This window comes from Heptranchias perlo, chromosome 16 (genome assembly GCF_035084215.1).
Source record: "Heptranchias perlo isolate sHepPer1 chromosome 16, sHepPer1.hap1, whole genome shotgun sequence".
Lineage (NCBI taxonomy): Eukaryota > Metazoa > Chordata > Chondrichthyes > Hexanchiformes > Hexanchidae > Heptranchias > Heptranchias perlo.
In genome coordinates this window covers 34,498,870-34,513,028 of record NC_090340.1, presented here as the reverse complement: position 1 = coordinate 34,513,028, position 14,159 = coordinate 34,498,870, and the positions used below count along the sequence as shown (strand labels likewise).

The window sequence follows — 14,159 nt, the reverse complement described above, 5'->3', positions numbered from 1 at the left end:
ACCTTCCCTCCATCATAAGGTCAGAAATGGGAATGTTCGCTGATGATTGCACAGTGTTCAGTTCCATTCACAACCCCTCAAATAATGAAGCAGTCTGAGCCCGCATGCAGCAAGACCTGGACAACATCCAGGCTTGGGCTCATATGTGGCAAGTAACATTCGCACCAGATAAGTGCCAGGCAATGACCATCTCCAACAAGAGAGAGTCTAACCACCTCCCCTTGACATTCAATGGCATTACCATCGCCGAATCCCCCACCATCAACATCCTGGGGGTCACCATTGACCAGAAACGTAACTGGACCAGCCATATAAATACTGTGGCTATGAGAGCAGGTTAGAGGCTGGGTATTCTGCGGCGAGTGACTCACCTCCTGACTCCCCAAAGCCTTTCCACCATCTACAAGGCACAAGTCAGGAGTGTGATGGAATACTCTCCACTTGCTTGGATGAGTGCAGCTCCAACAACACTCAAGAAGCTCGACACCATCCAAGATAAAGCAGCCCGCTTGATTGGCACCCCATCCACCACCCTAAACATTCACTCCCTTCACCACCGGCGCACTGTGGCTGCAGTGTGTACCATCCACAGGATGCACTGCAGCAACTCGCCAAGGCTTCTTCGACAGCACCTCCCAAACCCGCGACCTCTACCAGCTAGAAGGACAAGAGCAGCAGGCACATGGGAACAACACCATCTGCACGTTCCCCTCCAAGTCACACACCATCCCGACTTGGAAATATATCGCCGTTTCTTCATTGTCGCTGGGTCAAAATCCTGGAACTCCCTTCCTAACAGCACTGTGGGAGAACCGTCACAACACGGACTGCAGCGGTTCAAGAAGGCGGCTCACCACCACCTTCTCAAGGGCAATTAGGGATGGGCAATAAATGCTGGCCTCACCAGCGACGCCCACATCCCGAGAACGAATAAAAAAAAAGTTCATAACGGGCCACAGACTGAGTGATTGATTCTGTACCTTTTGTTTGTTTGATGTGATTCTTAGACCCCTGGTCTGGCTGTTTAATTCAAAATACACTTCAATAATGTTGATGCACAGAACAGCTGTTTGGATCAATTTTGCTTAAGAAATCAAATAGAATAATTCCTTTAATTAAAAAAAATCCTTTTTTAAAGTGGTTTTGAATGATTGCACTTGTCTCTCTGTCCTATTTTGGCTGGCTCTGAATTTATTCTTCAATACCAACTTGTATTTCCTCTGGCACCTCATCCAAAGTGGCTGCGTATGGGAAGGCTATTTGATCCTACAGATGTCACAGCCATATTGAATCATTTCTTACCTGATGTCCAACATCTGCACTTTACAGCAGGGATCACTGGCAGTGATCTTGGCTGATTTTCATTTCTCCTTTCTATCCACAAAGGGTACTGAAGAAAATGTAACACCCTTACCGTAAGGGATCAGGGATCAGACCTCAGACCTGAGACCTTCTAACCTGCATAGTGCAATTCTACACAAGGCAGTGCATTTAACAACTGAACCATTGGAAGGCTACTCATACATATTTTTAAAGTTTTACACTTTCTTGAAAAAACATGAATGAAATCCGTTAATAAAACTTAATATTTATTTCTCTTTTGCCACACAGGTATCTCAGCGCCTGAGCCAGCCTGGAGTGGCAATAGGTCTGGCTTGGACACCATTGGGTGGTGAAATCATGTTTGTGGAAGCAAGCCGAATGGAAGGAGAGGGGCAACTAACTCTAACAGGACAGTTAGGGGATGTTATGAAGGAATCGGCCCATCTTGCAATAAGTTGGCTGCGTAGCAATGCCAAGAAATACCACTTAACAAATGGTATGTAAAAGAAACTCTGTAGTGAGAATATTTGTAGATTTTGCTGTTGCAGGGCGTCTAACCATGTCTGCTATTAGTTAGACTTGCCTCTGCACCCTTCAGCTCAAAATATTTTTGCCCATCGAGTTGCTGAAAGTGTGAGCTGATAACAGCGCAGGAAGGGAAACAGGGCATCTGGGGCCTGAGTGATCAGGGCAACCAGCAGGATATCTCCCTAACCAAACAGATTGAAGGATTAAGAAATAAACAGTGCAAGTAATGAGAAGGAAGTGTAAATTAGAGTGGGTGAATTCAATGTCAGATTAGGTACAGAAAGAGAGGGAAAGAAAGATTGGATTAAGAGAGAAAGAGGGAAAAAAAGAGACAGAAACAGAAAGTAAAACAAAAAGTAAAAATTTTAAATTTGATATTTTAAAAATCTCCAACAATTAATATCTGAAGGAATGAAACACCACACTTCTAATAGTTAATTTTCAGTGCCAGAAAGGTTGATTGGCAGTAATTAACGGTTATCACATCATTAAAAGGGTACTTACGCTTGAAATGACGAGACTTAACTTTCTGTGGTGTGTTTAGTTCTTATCTGCTATGCAAATACAGCAACTTCACGACATTCCATGTATGTCAGTGGTGAGGCAGACAACGAAATGCCGTTTTCACGAAGCTAATGGCGGAGCGGCGCAACTCAGACAGCAACTTTTGGATATTGGCAATTTAACCATCCATCTGCTCCTCGCCTGAAGTTGCAGTACCATTTATGCATGAATAACGGCAAGCACCATTAGCCTCAACATTATTTTGACAGCAAAATCTGGCCCATAATTTCTGCAAATTTCTAATGACAGCTAAAGCCTTGATCTATGAAATATTCCTTTAGAAAGTCTACAAACGACAAAATAAATCTTGCATAAATACAGAACACACAGGGATTTAAGCTTCTTCTAATACAAGGTTTAGTAATAACATTTAACATTCAGAAACCTGGAAGTGGGCTGTTGTAACATTAAAAATAGTGCCTCAGGTGCCAAGTTGATCTGGTCTAGCCTGGATGAAATGGCATTCATTATGGTTGTCAGAAATTTTATCTAGTTTTTTTGATTGATAGCAGCAGAAGCAACCCAGAACTTCTTTTTGGACCTTGACTCTTTTCCAGCTGAGCAAATTTCTCCAAATAAGATTCATGATGATGTAAACATTTACATATGCCCTAACTAAAGTATTCAGCTCCCAACAGCCAGCCATGATTACACGTAGTGGTATTCATCAAGAATCCAATCTTGTACAAAATCAGCTCAAGTTGAAGGCACACCATCATTAAGTATTGTGGCAAAACAGAAAAATTCTTTGGTCAATCCTGCATGCGTACGACCAGCATAGTTTAAAGATTTGATTGAGTTCTGTAGTCATGGTGATTAACTTCTCATCCCACAGAGGTTTTTATCTGTAATGTAGTTTTTGCTCGGTACCACTTATTTGTGTAATGCTCCATTTGGTCTATATAACAGAATGTGAAGTCAGCTTATTCTTTAAAAAGCTTTATTTTCCTATTTTTTTTTCCTTCTTTGTCAAGAGAAAAATACTGAACATTGCATTCTAAATAAAAGTTTGGTGTGAAATTGGTATATTTTCCAGTTGAAAGCAGATTTACAGCTATAGTCCTGAGAATTAGTAGATTGCTCTAGTAGTGGAATTGCTCCCTTCAACCTACTGCAGTTACAGGGTTAGTTCTCTGTGTAGAATTCTAACCCACTGAAAAATGTTATGAAATTCTTGTGTTCTGGACCAGGCTATAAAGAAAAAAAGAACTTGCATTTATATAGTGCCTTTCACTACCTCAGGACACCCCAAATTACTGTACAGCCAATTAAGTACTTTTTGAAATATAGGGCATCATTTTAGCACCCGCTATCTGGTGCATTCCTGGCGGAGGGGCTCCGAAAATCAGAGAATCCCGGAGCGGGATCGGAGCCCGGCTCCAACCCGCCCACTTCCGAGTTCCCCACTAACGCGCCGCTGGTGGGAATCCCGCAGGCAATTAAAGCCAGCGGGGTTCCACTTGAAAGTATTTATCTTGCTTGTTCAGGTCATTAACTTACCTGATTAAGGGATTATGTGAGGAGGGGTGGGATTTTATAGCAAACTGGGACTGTTTCCCATACTGGGGGAAACACTCCCAGTTCAAATGGATCTGTTGCAGCTGTCAGCCTGTGGCAGCTGCAAAGGACCATTTGACAGGTGGGGGGGCCCTCACTCATTGCAGGAGGCCACTCTGTCACTTGGAACAAAGTTTGGCCTCCACCACCCTCCTCCTGACAATCAAAGTCACCAACTTGCACACTTACCCCGGGGTCCAGAGACATGTACCTACCTTGCGGACCCCCTCCGATGTACATCTTCCGGATGGGGGCCGCCGTAGCTGCAGTCATGACCTCCTCGGAGGGCGAACAGCATCACCAGCCTCGCCGGCCACGCCGTCCACCTCTGACACGTGGAGCTCCACAACAGAGTGCTGTGACACATCCACCTGTACAGCAGGAGGGAGGGCAACCGCAGAGAGAGATGCGTCGCAGAGGGCACTACCCTCGCCACAGGGTCCACATACCGAGGCTCAGCTTCCTGGACCTCTCTGAGCAGCAGTGTACACGGAGGCTCAGAGTCACTCGACATGTAGTCGTGGACATCTGCAGCCTCCTTCATGCCAAGCTGCTCCCGGCTGGCCCGAGCACCATCTTCTTACCTGTCGCTGTCAAAGTCACCACTGCCCTCAACAACTTCTCCTCCGCATCCTTCCAGGGTGCCACCGGGGACATCGCCGACGTCTCTCAGCCGTCTGCACAAAAGAGCCCTGCAAATACACCTACACCCACTCTGCAGTGACACAATGGGTGGCATCAGTTGTGGGTCTTCATAGTGATCCTCAGGAAAGGGCATTATTGCACAAACCAGACAAGATTCGCAAAGACATGGCAGTAGTGGTGCCAATATAATATGTAATGTGAGTTGGTCAGAAATTCAATATCAGTAACAACCATGACAAACCCTCAAACACCCTTGTGCATCCCCTTCGTGCTCACGACACGTTTGCCTTACGCTGCCTACTGCACATATGTGATGCATGCCCTGTGGCTGCAGCACAGGTAGTGGTAGGTTGAGTGAGGCTGACCGTGAAAGAGATGCACGAGAGGGTGAGTATGAGATAGAGCCATTAAATTGTATGAGGATTGGGTTGAGTGGTAGTGGCGGGATGAGTACTGGCGAGGTGAGTAAGTGCAGGTAAGATGAGGATAAGGTTTGAGTGAGTATGAGGGGTGATGTGACAGAATAGTGTTGGCAGTGCAGAAGGAGGTGTGGGGTGGGGGCGGTGATGTGGCAGATGGAGTGTAGGGGAATGAGTAAGTGTACTCACTTTGGCTGACCTACTGAGGTCATTGGAGCGCCTCCTGCACTGTATGCAGGTGCGTGATATGTTGGTGGTGCAGGTGACCTCCTCTGCCATCTCGAGCCAGGCCTTCCTGGTGGCAGAGGCAGGCCGCTTCCTCCCGCCTGCCGGGGGGAAGATCTCTGTCCTCCCCCTCCTCCTCACCCCATGTATTGATACCTGGAGTGAGGCATCATTAAACTGGGAGCAGCCTTCCCCCTGGGCTGCTCCATGCTGTAATTTTTTCTATTTGTTGCAGCATCTGTCTGTGGAGGACTGCCCCTTTAAATAGAGCTCCTCCAGCTGACAGATCTTACTGCACATGCGCAGCCCGCCCGACGCGCAGATCAGCAGTGGGGAACCCGGAAGACAAGGTAAGTGGATCCAATTGGGCTGCGATCGCGCAGGTGGCTGACTGATTTCACCGGGCGCGTTACCCACTCGCCCAATAGCCCCCCCGCCACGAACCCGCAGCCCTGGTAACATCGAGCCCATAGTCACTGTTCTAATGTAGGGAAACGCTGCAACCAATTTGTGCACAGCAATGTCCCACAAACAACAATGAGATAATGACCAGATAATCTGTTTCAGTGATATTGGTTGAGAAATAAATATTGGCCAGGACATGAGAACTCCCCTGCTCTTCTTTGAATTGTGCAATGGGATCTTTTATGTCCACCTGAGAGGGCAGAAGGGGCCTTTGTTTAACATCTCATTCGAAAGACTGCACCGCTAACTGTGCAGCACTCCCTCCGTATTGCACTGAAGATTATATGCTTAAGTCTCTAGAGTGGAACTTGAACGCGCAACCTTCTAACTTTGAAGCAAGAGTGCTACCACTGAGCCTAAGCTGACACTTAAAGCAGGACTCCAGAGTAAAAAAAAAACTGGAATCCCATGGTCACTTCAGGAAAGGAGCACTTGCTGTTTCCTAAATATCAGAGGTCACACATGTTAGCTGATTGACTCTGATTCCCTTCCCTCAGGTACCACCATTCTCCCCTTTAGAACCAACGTCATCACCCCCCCCCCCTCAAAAAATCCACCTGTCCTCCCTTTCCTCTCTAAGGTCTTTCAGCATGTTGTCGCCTTTTGGTCCTGTACCCACTTCTCCCATAACTCCCTGCTTGAACCCCTCCAGTCTGGCTTCTTCCCTTCTCACTGCATCGAAAAAGCCTCCCATCAGTTGTCCAGCTCCATGGACCTGCCCTACCTATCCAAATGCAGCCAGTGCCTATTCAGCAGTGGCTGAGAAGACTGAAGCTATCTCTTCCTGACTCCGCCACAAACTCTGCCACGCCCTTGCCCCTGATTCCATCCCCTCCCCGGCCATGTTCACAGGCTGAAAAAGATAATTTACAATCTTGATGACTTGTTTGATCCTGAGATGGGCTTCAAACTCCACAACCTATTCATCATTAAGATTGCTTACTTCTCCCTCTGCAACATTGCCAGCCTCTGTCCCACCTCAGCATGCAGTATGTACAATCTATAGGAAGCAGCTCAGGGTACTTCACCAGTACCTCCTTCCCCTGTGACTTCTACCGTCGAAAAGGATGAGCAGCATTGTCGTGGGACCGCCATCACTTCCAAGTCACACACAATCTTAACTGGGACATATATTGCCATTCCTTCATCATCACTGGGTCAGTATCCTGGAATTCCCTACCTAACACGATAATGGCTGCACCCTTTTTTTTATTCGTTCATGGGATGTGGGCGATGTTGACAAGGCCAGCATTTATTTCCCATCCCTAATTGCCCTTGAGAAGTTGGTGGTGAGCCGCCTTCATGAACCGCTGCAGTTAGTGTGGTGAAGGTTCTCCAACAGTGCTGATAGGTAGGGAGTTCCAGGATTTTGACCCAGCAATGATGAAGGAATGGCAATATATTTCCAAGTCAGGATGGTATGTGACTTGGAGGGGACTGTGCAGGTGGTGGTGTTCCCATATGCCTGCTGCCCTTATCCTTCTAGGTGGTAGAGGTTACGGGTTGGGAGGTGCTGTCGAAGACGCCTTGGCGAGTTGCTGCAGTGCATCCTGTAGATGGTACACACTGCAGCCACAGTGCGCTGGTGGTGAATGGAGTGAATGTTTAGGGTGGTGGATGGGGTGCCAATCAAGCGGGCTGCTTTGTCTTGGATGGTGTTGAGCTTCTTGAGTGTTGTTGGAGCTGCACTCATCCAAGCAAGTGGATCCATCACACTTGTGCCTTGTAGATGGTGAAAAGGCTTACCATAAGGACTGCAGCAGTTCAAAGATGAGGTGTACCACCACTTTTTCAGGGCAACTAAGGATGGCAATAAGTGCTGTCTTTCTAGCATCACCCACATCCCAAGAGCAAATATGAGAAACAAGGCCCTGCACTGCTTAAATCCCTATACATGCTTTTGGCACCTCCAGACTTGACTATTTTAGTCCTATCCTCCAAAAAACCCAACCAGTCCAAAACACAGCCGCCTGTCCAACTTGCCCATCGCCCTTGTCTTCGTCGACCTACAATGGCTCTCTGTTCTCCAAGTTATTAAATTTAAAATCTTTTGCTCTCTTCAAATCCTTCCACAGCCTCGCCTCCCTCTACTTTACTACCTTCTCTTTTGCTTCCGTTCTCTGTGGAATTTTGCATATCTTCCACCCCCCCCCCCCCACCCCCATCCTTCTTCCACCATTTGTGGCAAAGCCTTCAGCCACCCAGCCCTACACTTTTTAGAACTAAATCTATCTACCACTCCACTTTTCTCTCCTCCTTTCAAAGCCCATCTTTTTGACTAAGATTTCAGGCACCCCTCCTAACTTCTCCTTTCCTCGCTCAGCTTCGGTTTTCTTTGCACCTATTTGTGAAGCACCCTGGGATCTTCCTTTATTTTAAAGTTGCTGTATAATTGCAAATTGTTGTTGAGCAACTCACTTAGTTGGTCATCGAAATGAAGAAAAGATACATGAAGATGAAAAGCCGAAAGCGTAATGTGACTGAAATGGCAAGGTGAAATTTGTTGGTGGGAGGGGGAACTGAGTAAGAGACATGTTTTTCAAACATTATTCTCGTATGAATCTACATTGCATTCAGATAGTCTACTCCTGATTATTCAGTTACTTTTGCGCTTAAAAAAAAATTGAATTATCTAATAGCATGAATTAAGCAACATGAATTAGTGGGAATTTAGTGCTTAAAAATTCAAATAATCAGAAAATTTGAATTGAGTAATATTGAGAGTACAGGTACTGGATTTTATGGATAACTGCAGCTTACCAAATTTATGATGTAGGCTCACCTACCTACTTAAGTTTTATTAGTTGGGTATTTGAAGATAGAACAGGGAGTCCGCAGGATTGTCACTATTTGCATGGGCCGCCAGACAGAAAAGTTTGGAAGCATTGGTTATGTAAAAATTTTCTGTATGAAATTAACTCTTCAATTTATCTACAGAAATTTATTCTAGAAAAAAGTACATTTGATTTAATGTGTTTTTGTAATTATAACAATGGAAACTTTTCTCCCCCCTCTACATTTAGCTGCTGGAAGCTTTGATCTCCTTGACAACACAGATATACATCTACACTTTCCAGCTGGAGCTGTCACAAAAGATGGACCATCTGCTGGTGTTACTATAGTAACCTGCCTTGCCTCTCTGTTCAGTGGCCATTTAGTACGTTCTGATGTAGCTATGACAGGCGAAATAACACTACGAGGCCTTGTTCTGCCAGTAAGTATTTAAATTTCTGGAGAAAATTACCCTTAATTCTCATTCACATTTCAGTATGTTCAATATCAAGATAATTTACCCAATTTTTAATATATAAACAAACTAGGTAAACTTTTTTAAATGCATTTGGTTCAATTTTCCTATATTCAAATATCAATAATTACATTAATTAGATTATTTCAGTCTCATCACATTACAGTTCTTTTTCTTATGAAAATGTACTGTGTTAAATGTTGTCAGGGGAAGCTAGCCTTCAAATTAATATAGATTAGATCATTGTATCTTTCTTACCATGGAATATTTTAGAATTATTTTAGTTTTTATTAAAATATTTACTGGGTGTTTACTATGAATAGCGACATCTTGCTCCTTATTGAAGCCTCCCCACCTGGCAATACTTATCACCATCCGCCCCAAACTGCCACAGTGATGGTGTGGCCCTTATCATACATTGGTCTCTCTCCTCCTACTCCTCTGTTACCTTCTCCACCTTCAAGCACTTCACTTTATTCCACCCCTCTCACCACTCGTTTAATATTCTTGTTCTCGATCACCTCCCTAAGCTCCACCCTGAGTTTCTCACTGGGATATCCTCCCTTCTTTCCTCTAGCCTCTGCACTGAGCAACTCCTCATCTTCGATGATTTCAATCTCCACCTTAACTCACATTGACCTCTTTCCTCTGATTTCACTGCCCTCCTGTCCTCCCTTAAACTCTCCCTGCATATAAACTCTCCTATCTATATTCACGGCCAACCCATCGACCTTGCCATCTCAATTGTCCTCTCTACTCTAATCGTCAATCACAGACAAAGCCATCTCCGACCACTTCCTTGTATTCCTCATCAGTCACGTCCTCCGAGCCCCTTCCAACCCCACTTTCTTCTGTGTCTGGCCCTGGAATAAAATCTCCCTCGGGTCACTTACAACAGCACTTTCAAACTCCCATCTGTCCAGCCTTTGGCCCTCTAAATACAATGATGCTTCTGCAGCTGTGGATCTGCAATTAATATCAAGAACAGAAGGAAAGCCAAATGGAGATGTGAGACGGGCAAAATTTCATGGTACCAACTGTGAGATTGCTTAAAAAGGTAGGCATCCATTTGACTTCCTGGTTGGATGGCTCACCTTATTCTATGGCATATGGAGGGCAACAAATTTTGAACAGCAGTGTTCTGGGAGCACAAGTTTGCAAACTACCAGAAACATAAACAAATTTCTAAGCGACTCACCGATTAGTATGGGAAAGTACGTGACTTTTTAAGTCTCTTGGGAAAAGGTTACATATGTTCTCTTAAAATACCTCAGAGGGAGATAAGCGTATATCTAATTGGAATGCTTACCTTTGTTATGTGACAAAAAAAGCAAATAACTAGCGTATGTATTTTAGGTGCAGGCAAATTATATATAATCCCATGGAATGGATTATGAGGCAAAATTCTGAGCAGTGTGCATTTATATAGGCCCTTTAACATAAAGAAACAGCCCGAGGTGCTTCACAACTAGGTGTAATGAAAAGACTCATGCTCCAGTGCAGTACTGAGCGGGTACTGCAGTATTCAAGGTGCTGTAGTATTCAAGGTGCTGTCTTTTGGATGAGACGTTAAACTGAAGCCCCGTCTGTCATGATAGGTGAATGTAAAAGATCTCATGGTACTATTTGGAAAGTAAAGCTGGGGAAATCTCCCAGTGCTAGCTAATATTTATCCCTCAACCAACATCGCTAAAACAGATTATCTGGGCAATTATCTCATTGCTTATATACAACAGTGACTACACTTTTTTAAAAAAATACTGTGAAGCACTTTGACACATACTGAGGTCGTGAAAGGTACTATATAAATGTACTTCAACAATTATTAACTCACTGAATATCTAAAATTGTTACAAAGTGTCTCTTAGTTATAGCCACTTGACTGTGTCTCATCAGGTCCCTATTCAGACATTTACAGTGAAGTCTGTATGTAATAATATATTGGTTGAATGAATTTTTATTTTCATTTCCCAGTTTGTTTACGTAGCTTTTAACGTTAAAGTTGCCATTTAGAATAGGTGGTGTATCTGCACACTAATCTTTCATATCTGGGACCTGGGTTTCAATGTATCCCTGACAGAAGCGTTGGAGGTTCAGCTCAGCTATCTATAAAAAGTTTTACATGAAATTATTTTACTGCAAAGAAAGTCATAATGTTGGTCAGTGTGTGTTTTGATTCTGCTCTAGCTCTTGGACAATTGTCATCTGTCATCTCCATGAGGCACTATTAGGGAAAGTTACCTTATGGTATGAAATAAAAGAAGAAAATGCTGGAAATACACAGCAGGTCTGTCAGCATCTATAAAGGGTGTTTAACCTTCAACAGAAAAGAAAGATACTGTTTTAGTACGGTTGGAAAAATGAAAAGAAAAAAGGGGGAAAGAACCAACAGATACACCAAACAGAGAGAGAGATTGGGCTAATTGACCTGCTAGTTGCTTAATAGAAAACAGTTAGATGATGTAAAAGATCATCAGTGAGATGGTGACAAAAGAAGGTGCAAATAGTGGGGGGGTCTGCGCATTTCCATATTGTGGCTCCTAAACTCATCCAGATCATATGCATATACTGAGATAAGGAAACCATAGACAAGGAGGTACTACTGCAGGGGACACAAAAAAGGAAGCAGGGTGGGTTGAATGTAATTGTTCCTCAAGCCTGTATGGACCAGCCCAGGGATGACCTCATCTAGTCTGGAAGCCAGGATCTTGGCCAATTTTTTATAATCTGCATTGAATAGGAATATAAGTCTGATGAGCACTGGATAGGTTAATTTTTTTATGTATTAATGTTATTGAGACCACCTTTTGAAGGTGTCTCCGAGGTTCATTGTGAGAATGATAGTGAAGGAGTTTCAGCAGGAGTATAGAGACTTGTAAATCTCAACAGAGTGGACTTCAGATCCTAAGGCATTTCCAGAATGAAGGGTTTTTAACTACCAGTTGGAGTTCACTGGCTGAGATTGGGGCATCAAGCAACTGTGTCCTTTCCTGAGAGCGCTGGGGGAGGGGAAGATTGGTATGGTATTGTGCAATTTCTTTTTGCATGGCCTGATACTCAGAGGAATGGAGTGATGTATAGCAGTTTGCAAAGCCAATAGGGCCAGGAAATGGTGAATACAAAGTAACCAGTCAGGGAAAAGATAGGTAAATGCTTTTGCAAAATGTAAAATCCATTAAACTTTGGATAAGAGGATTCAGTCTCTCACCAATCTCATTGTACATAATCTCAGAAGATACAGAAGAATGCCAATTGGTAAACAATGTGCTTCCCTTTTGTATTTCTTTGTTTCTGTGGTGGTTGTTATTTGTTTGTGGTTTCCTTTGCCCAAACAGGTTCTTACAGGTGCAACATTTTCCATTTTAGGATTTAAGTTCTTCAATCAACAGCTCTACATCTTTAGCACTAATCCTTAGCAGAAGTGTTTTTCTACTGTTCCCATCTGGGCATTTCTGCCTTCAGCAACATCAGTTCTTGCTGGAATCTCAGATGATCCAGGTTAAGTACTCTGATGCTGTCATGTCTGCACGTAAACCTATCGACCTGTAAGGAAGATTGTGCCTGACATCATGCTGCCCTGGCTTCTTACTCCTGGTCACTAATGTTTGTCAGAATGACCAGTATCCACAACTGGTGGGCACGGTCTGAAAAACTTTGACAACCAGTGGAAAACAGTTTTCTGAAAACTTTGTTATATATAATTATCTTATAAACAGGAAGTGTTATTGTCAATACTTATATGATAGATTCGTATTTATAACAGTTATTTATGATTATTTAAACAGTTTGAGCTTTTTGCAGGAACTGGAATCTACTTTTTTTGTAAATTATCCTGCTGAATATTTTTAATTTCTGTTTTTTAATAGGTGGGTGGAATAAAGGATAAAGTTTTAGCTGCACACAGAGCTGGTCTGAAGAGAGTTATTCTGCCAAAACGAAATGAGAAGGACCTAGATGAGATTCCTGCCAACATGAGAGATGATCTGGATTTTGTAACTGCTTTTTGCTTAGATGATGTACTTAATGCTGCATTTGATGGAGGATTTCCAGCAGAGTCTCAGCATAGCATTTTGAATAGTAAACTCTGAGACCTTTGCTACTTAAACATTTAAGCTTAACATTAATGCAGTTGAAACATTGACCCCGATATTTATGAGGGGGTGGGGGGAGCTTTAGCGGCCAGGAAACCCAGAAATATGGAGGACCTGATTTAAAATTTTTGAATCCGTTTCCTGGCCGCAGCCGGGGAGAGGGGGAAGAAAGAGAAGATTGGGGGGGGGGGGTTGGGTTGGAGATCGTGGGTCGGTAATGGGGGAGGAGGTGAGTCAGAGATCGGGGGGGGGGGGGTGCGGGGATTGGAGATAGCAGGTTGGGCATGGTGGGGGGGGGTGAATCAGTGATCGTAGGTCAGACATCGGGGTGGGGGGGGGGGGGACGCAGGGTGTCAGTGATCCCGGGTTGGACATCGAGTGGGGGCAATCGCGGGGATGGAGGCAGGTAAACTTGGTGGGCCGGGGACGGAGCACTCCTGCTCCTCCTGGCCCGCAAGCAGTGCTGGAAAGGCACTCACCTGCTCCATCCAGCCGATCTCGCCTCCTTTCAGCTGCCGGGTTTCCCAAGGCCTGGAAAACCCCGCCAGCCAGAGTTAAATCAGAAAGAGAGCTAAAATGTGAGGCACACAGCCTCATTAAAATATTTAAATGACGAGCCCGTCTCCGGAGAGCAAGTTATTCACTCCGGCCCTCCAACCCGCCTCCGTTAAAACGCTCCGGAAGTGGGCGTGTTGGGGTCAGGTTTCCCATTTTATTATTTTTAACCTGCCGACCCCCCACTCCCCTCCCCAAAACACCCGTCCTGGGGATTAAAATTACCCCCATAATTTCTCAAGAAATTATTGTACTTAATTGTACTCTGCTGCAGAGTGGTAGTAGGATGCAGGCTTGCTCTCATAGATTCCCGATCTGTGCTATGTTGTACAATGCAAAGGCCAAACACTTGCCATGGGCAGGGAGGGATAATTGCTTTGGGCCACAATACATACCTTCTGGTAGCTGATTTTTAAGCTAATTGACTTGGGCCTTTTCAACAGGGAATGGTGTATGGTCTGGAGATGGAGAATAATATAAAATTTAAAAAATGTTAAATTGTACATTAAATCTATTTTTACCAAAATCATTAAAAAAAAA

General features: G+C 44.1%; 1 protein-coding gene across 1 annotated transcript in view; it reads left to right on the top strand.

The window, feature by feature from the left end:
* Window positions 1–13,215, top strand: part of lonp2 (lon peptidase 2, peroxisomal) — an 85,615-nt gene extending 72,400 nt beyond the window's left edge. Inside the window, exons 13-15 of the mRNA XM_067997925.1 lie at window positions 1,612–1,819; window positions 8,750–8,940; window positions 12,840–13,215. Of these exons, the coding sequence (XP_067854026.1) occupies window positions 1,612–1,819; window positions 8,750–8,940; window positions 12,840–13,061 (621 nt within the window). The 3' untranslated portion in view covers window positions 13,062–13,215. The remainder of the gene's footprint in view (window positions 1–1,611; window positions 1,820–8,749; window positions 8,941–12,839) is intronic.
* Window positions 13,216–14,159: the final 944 nt, after the last annotated feature.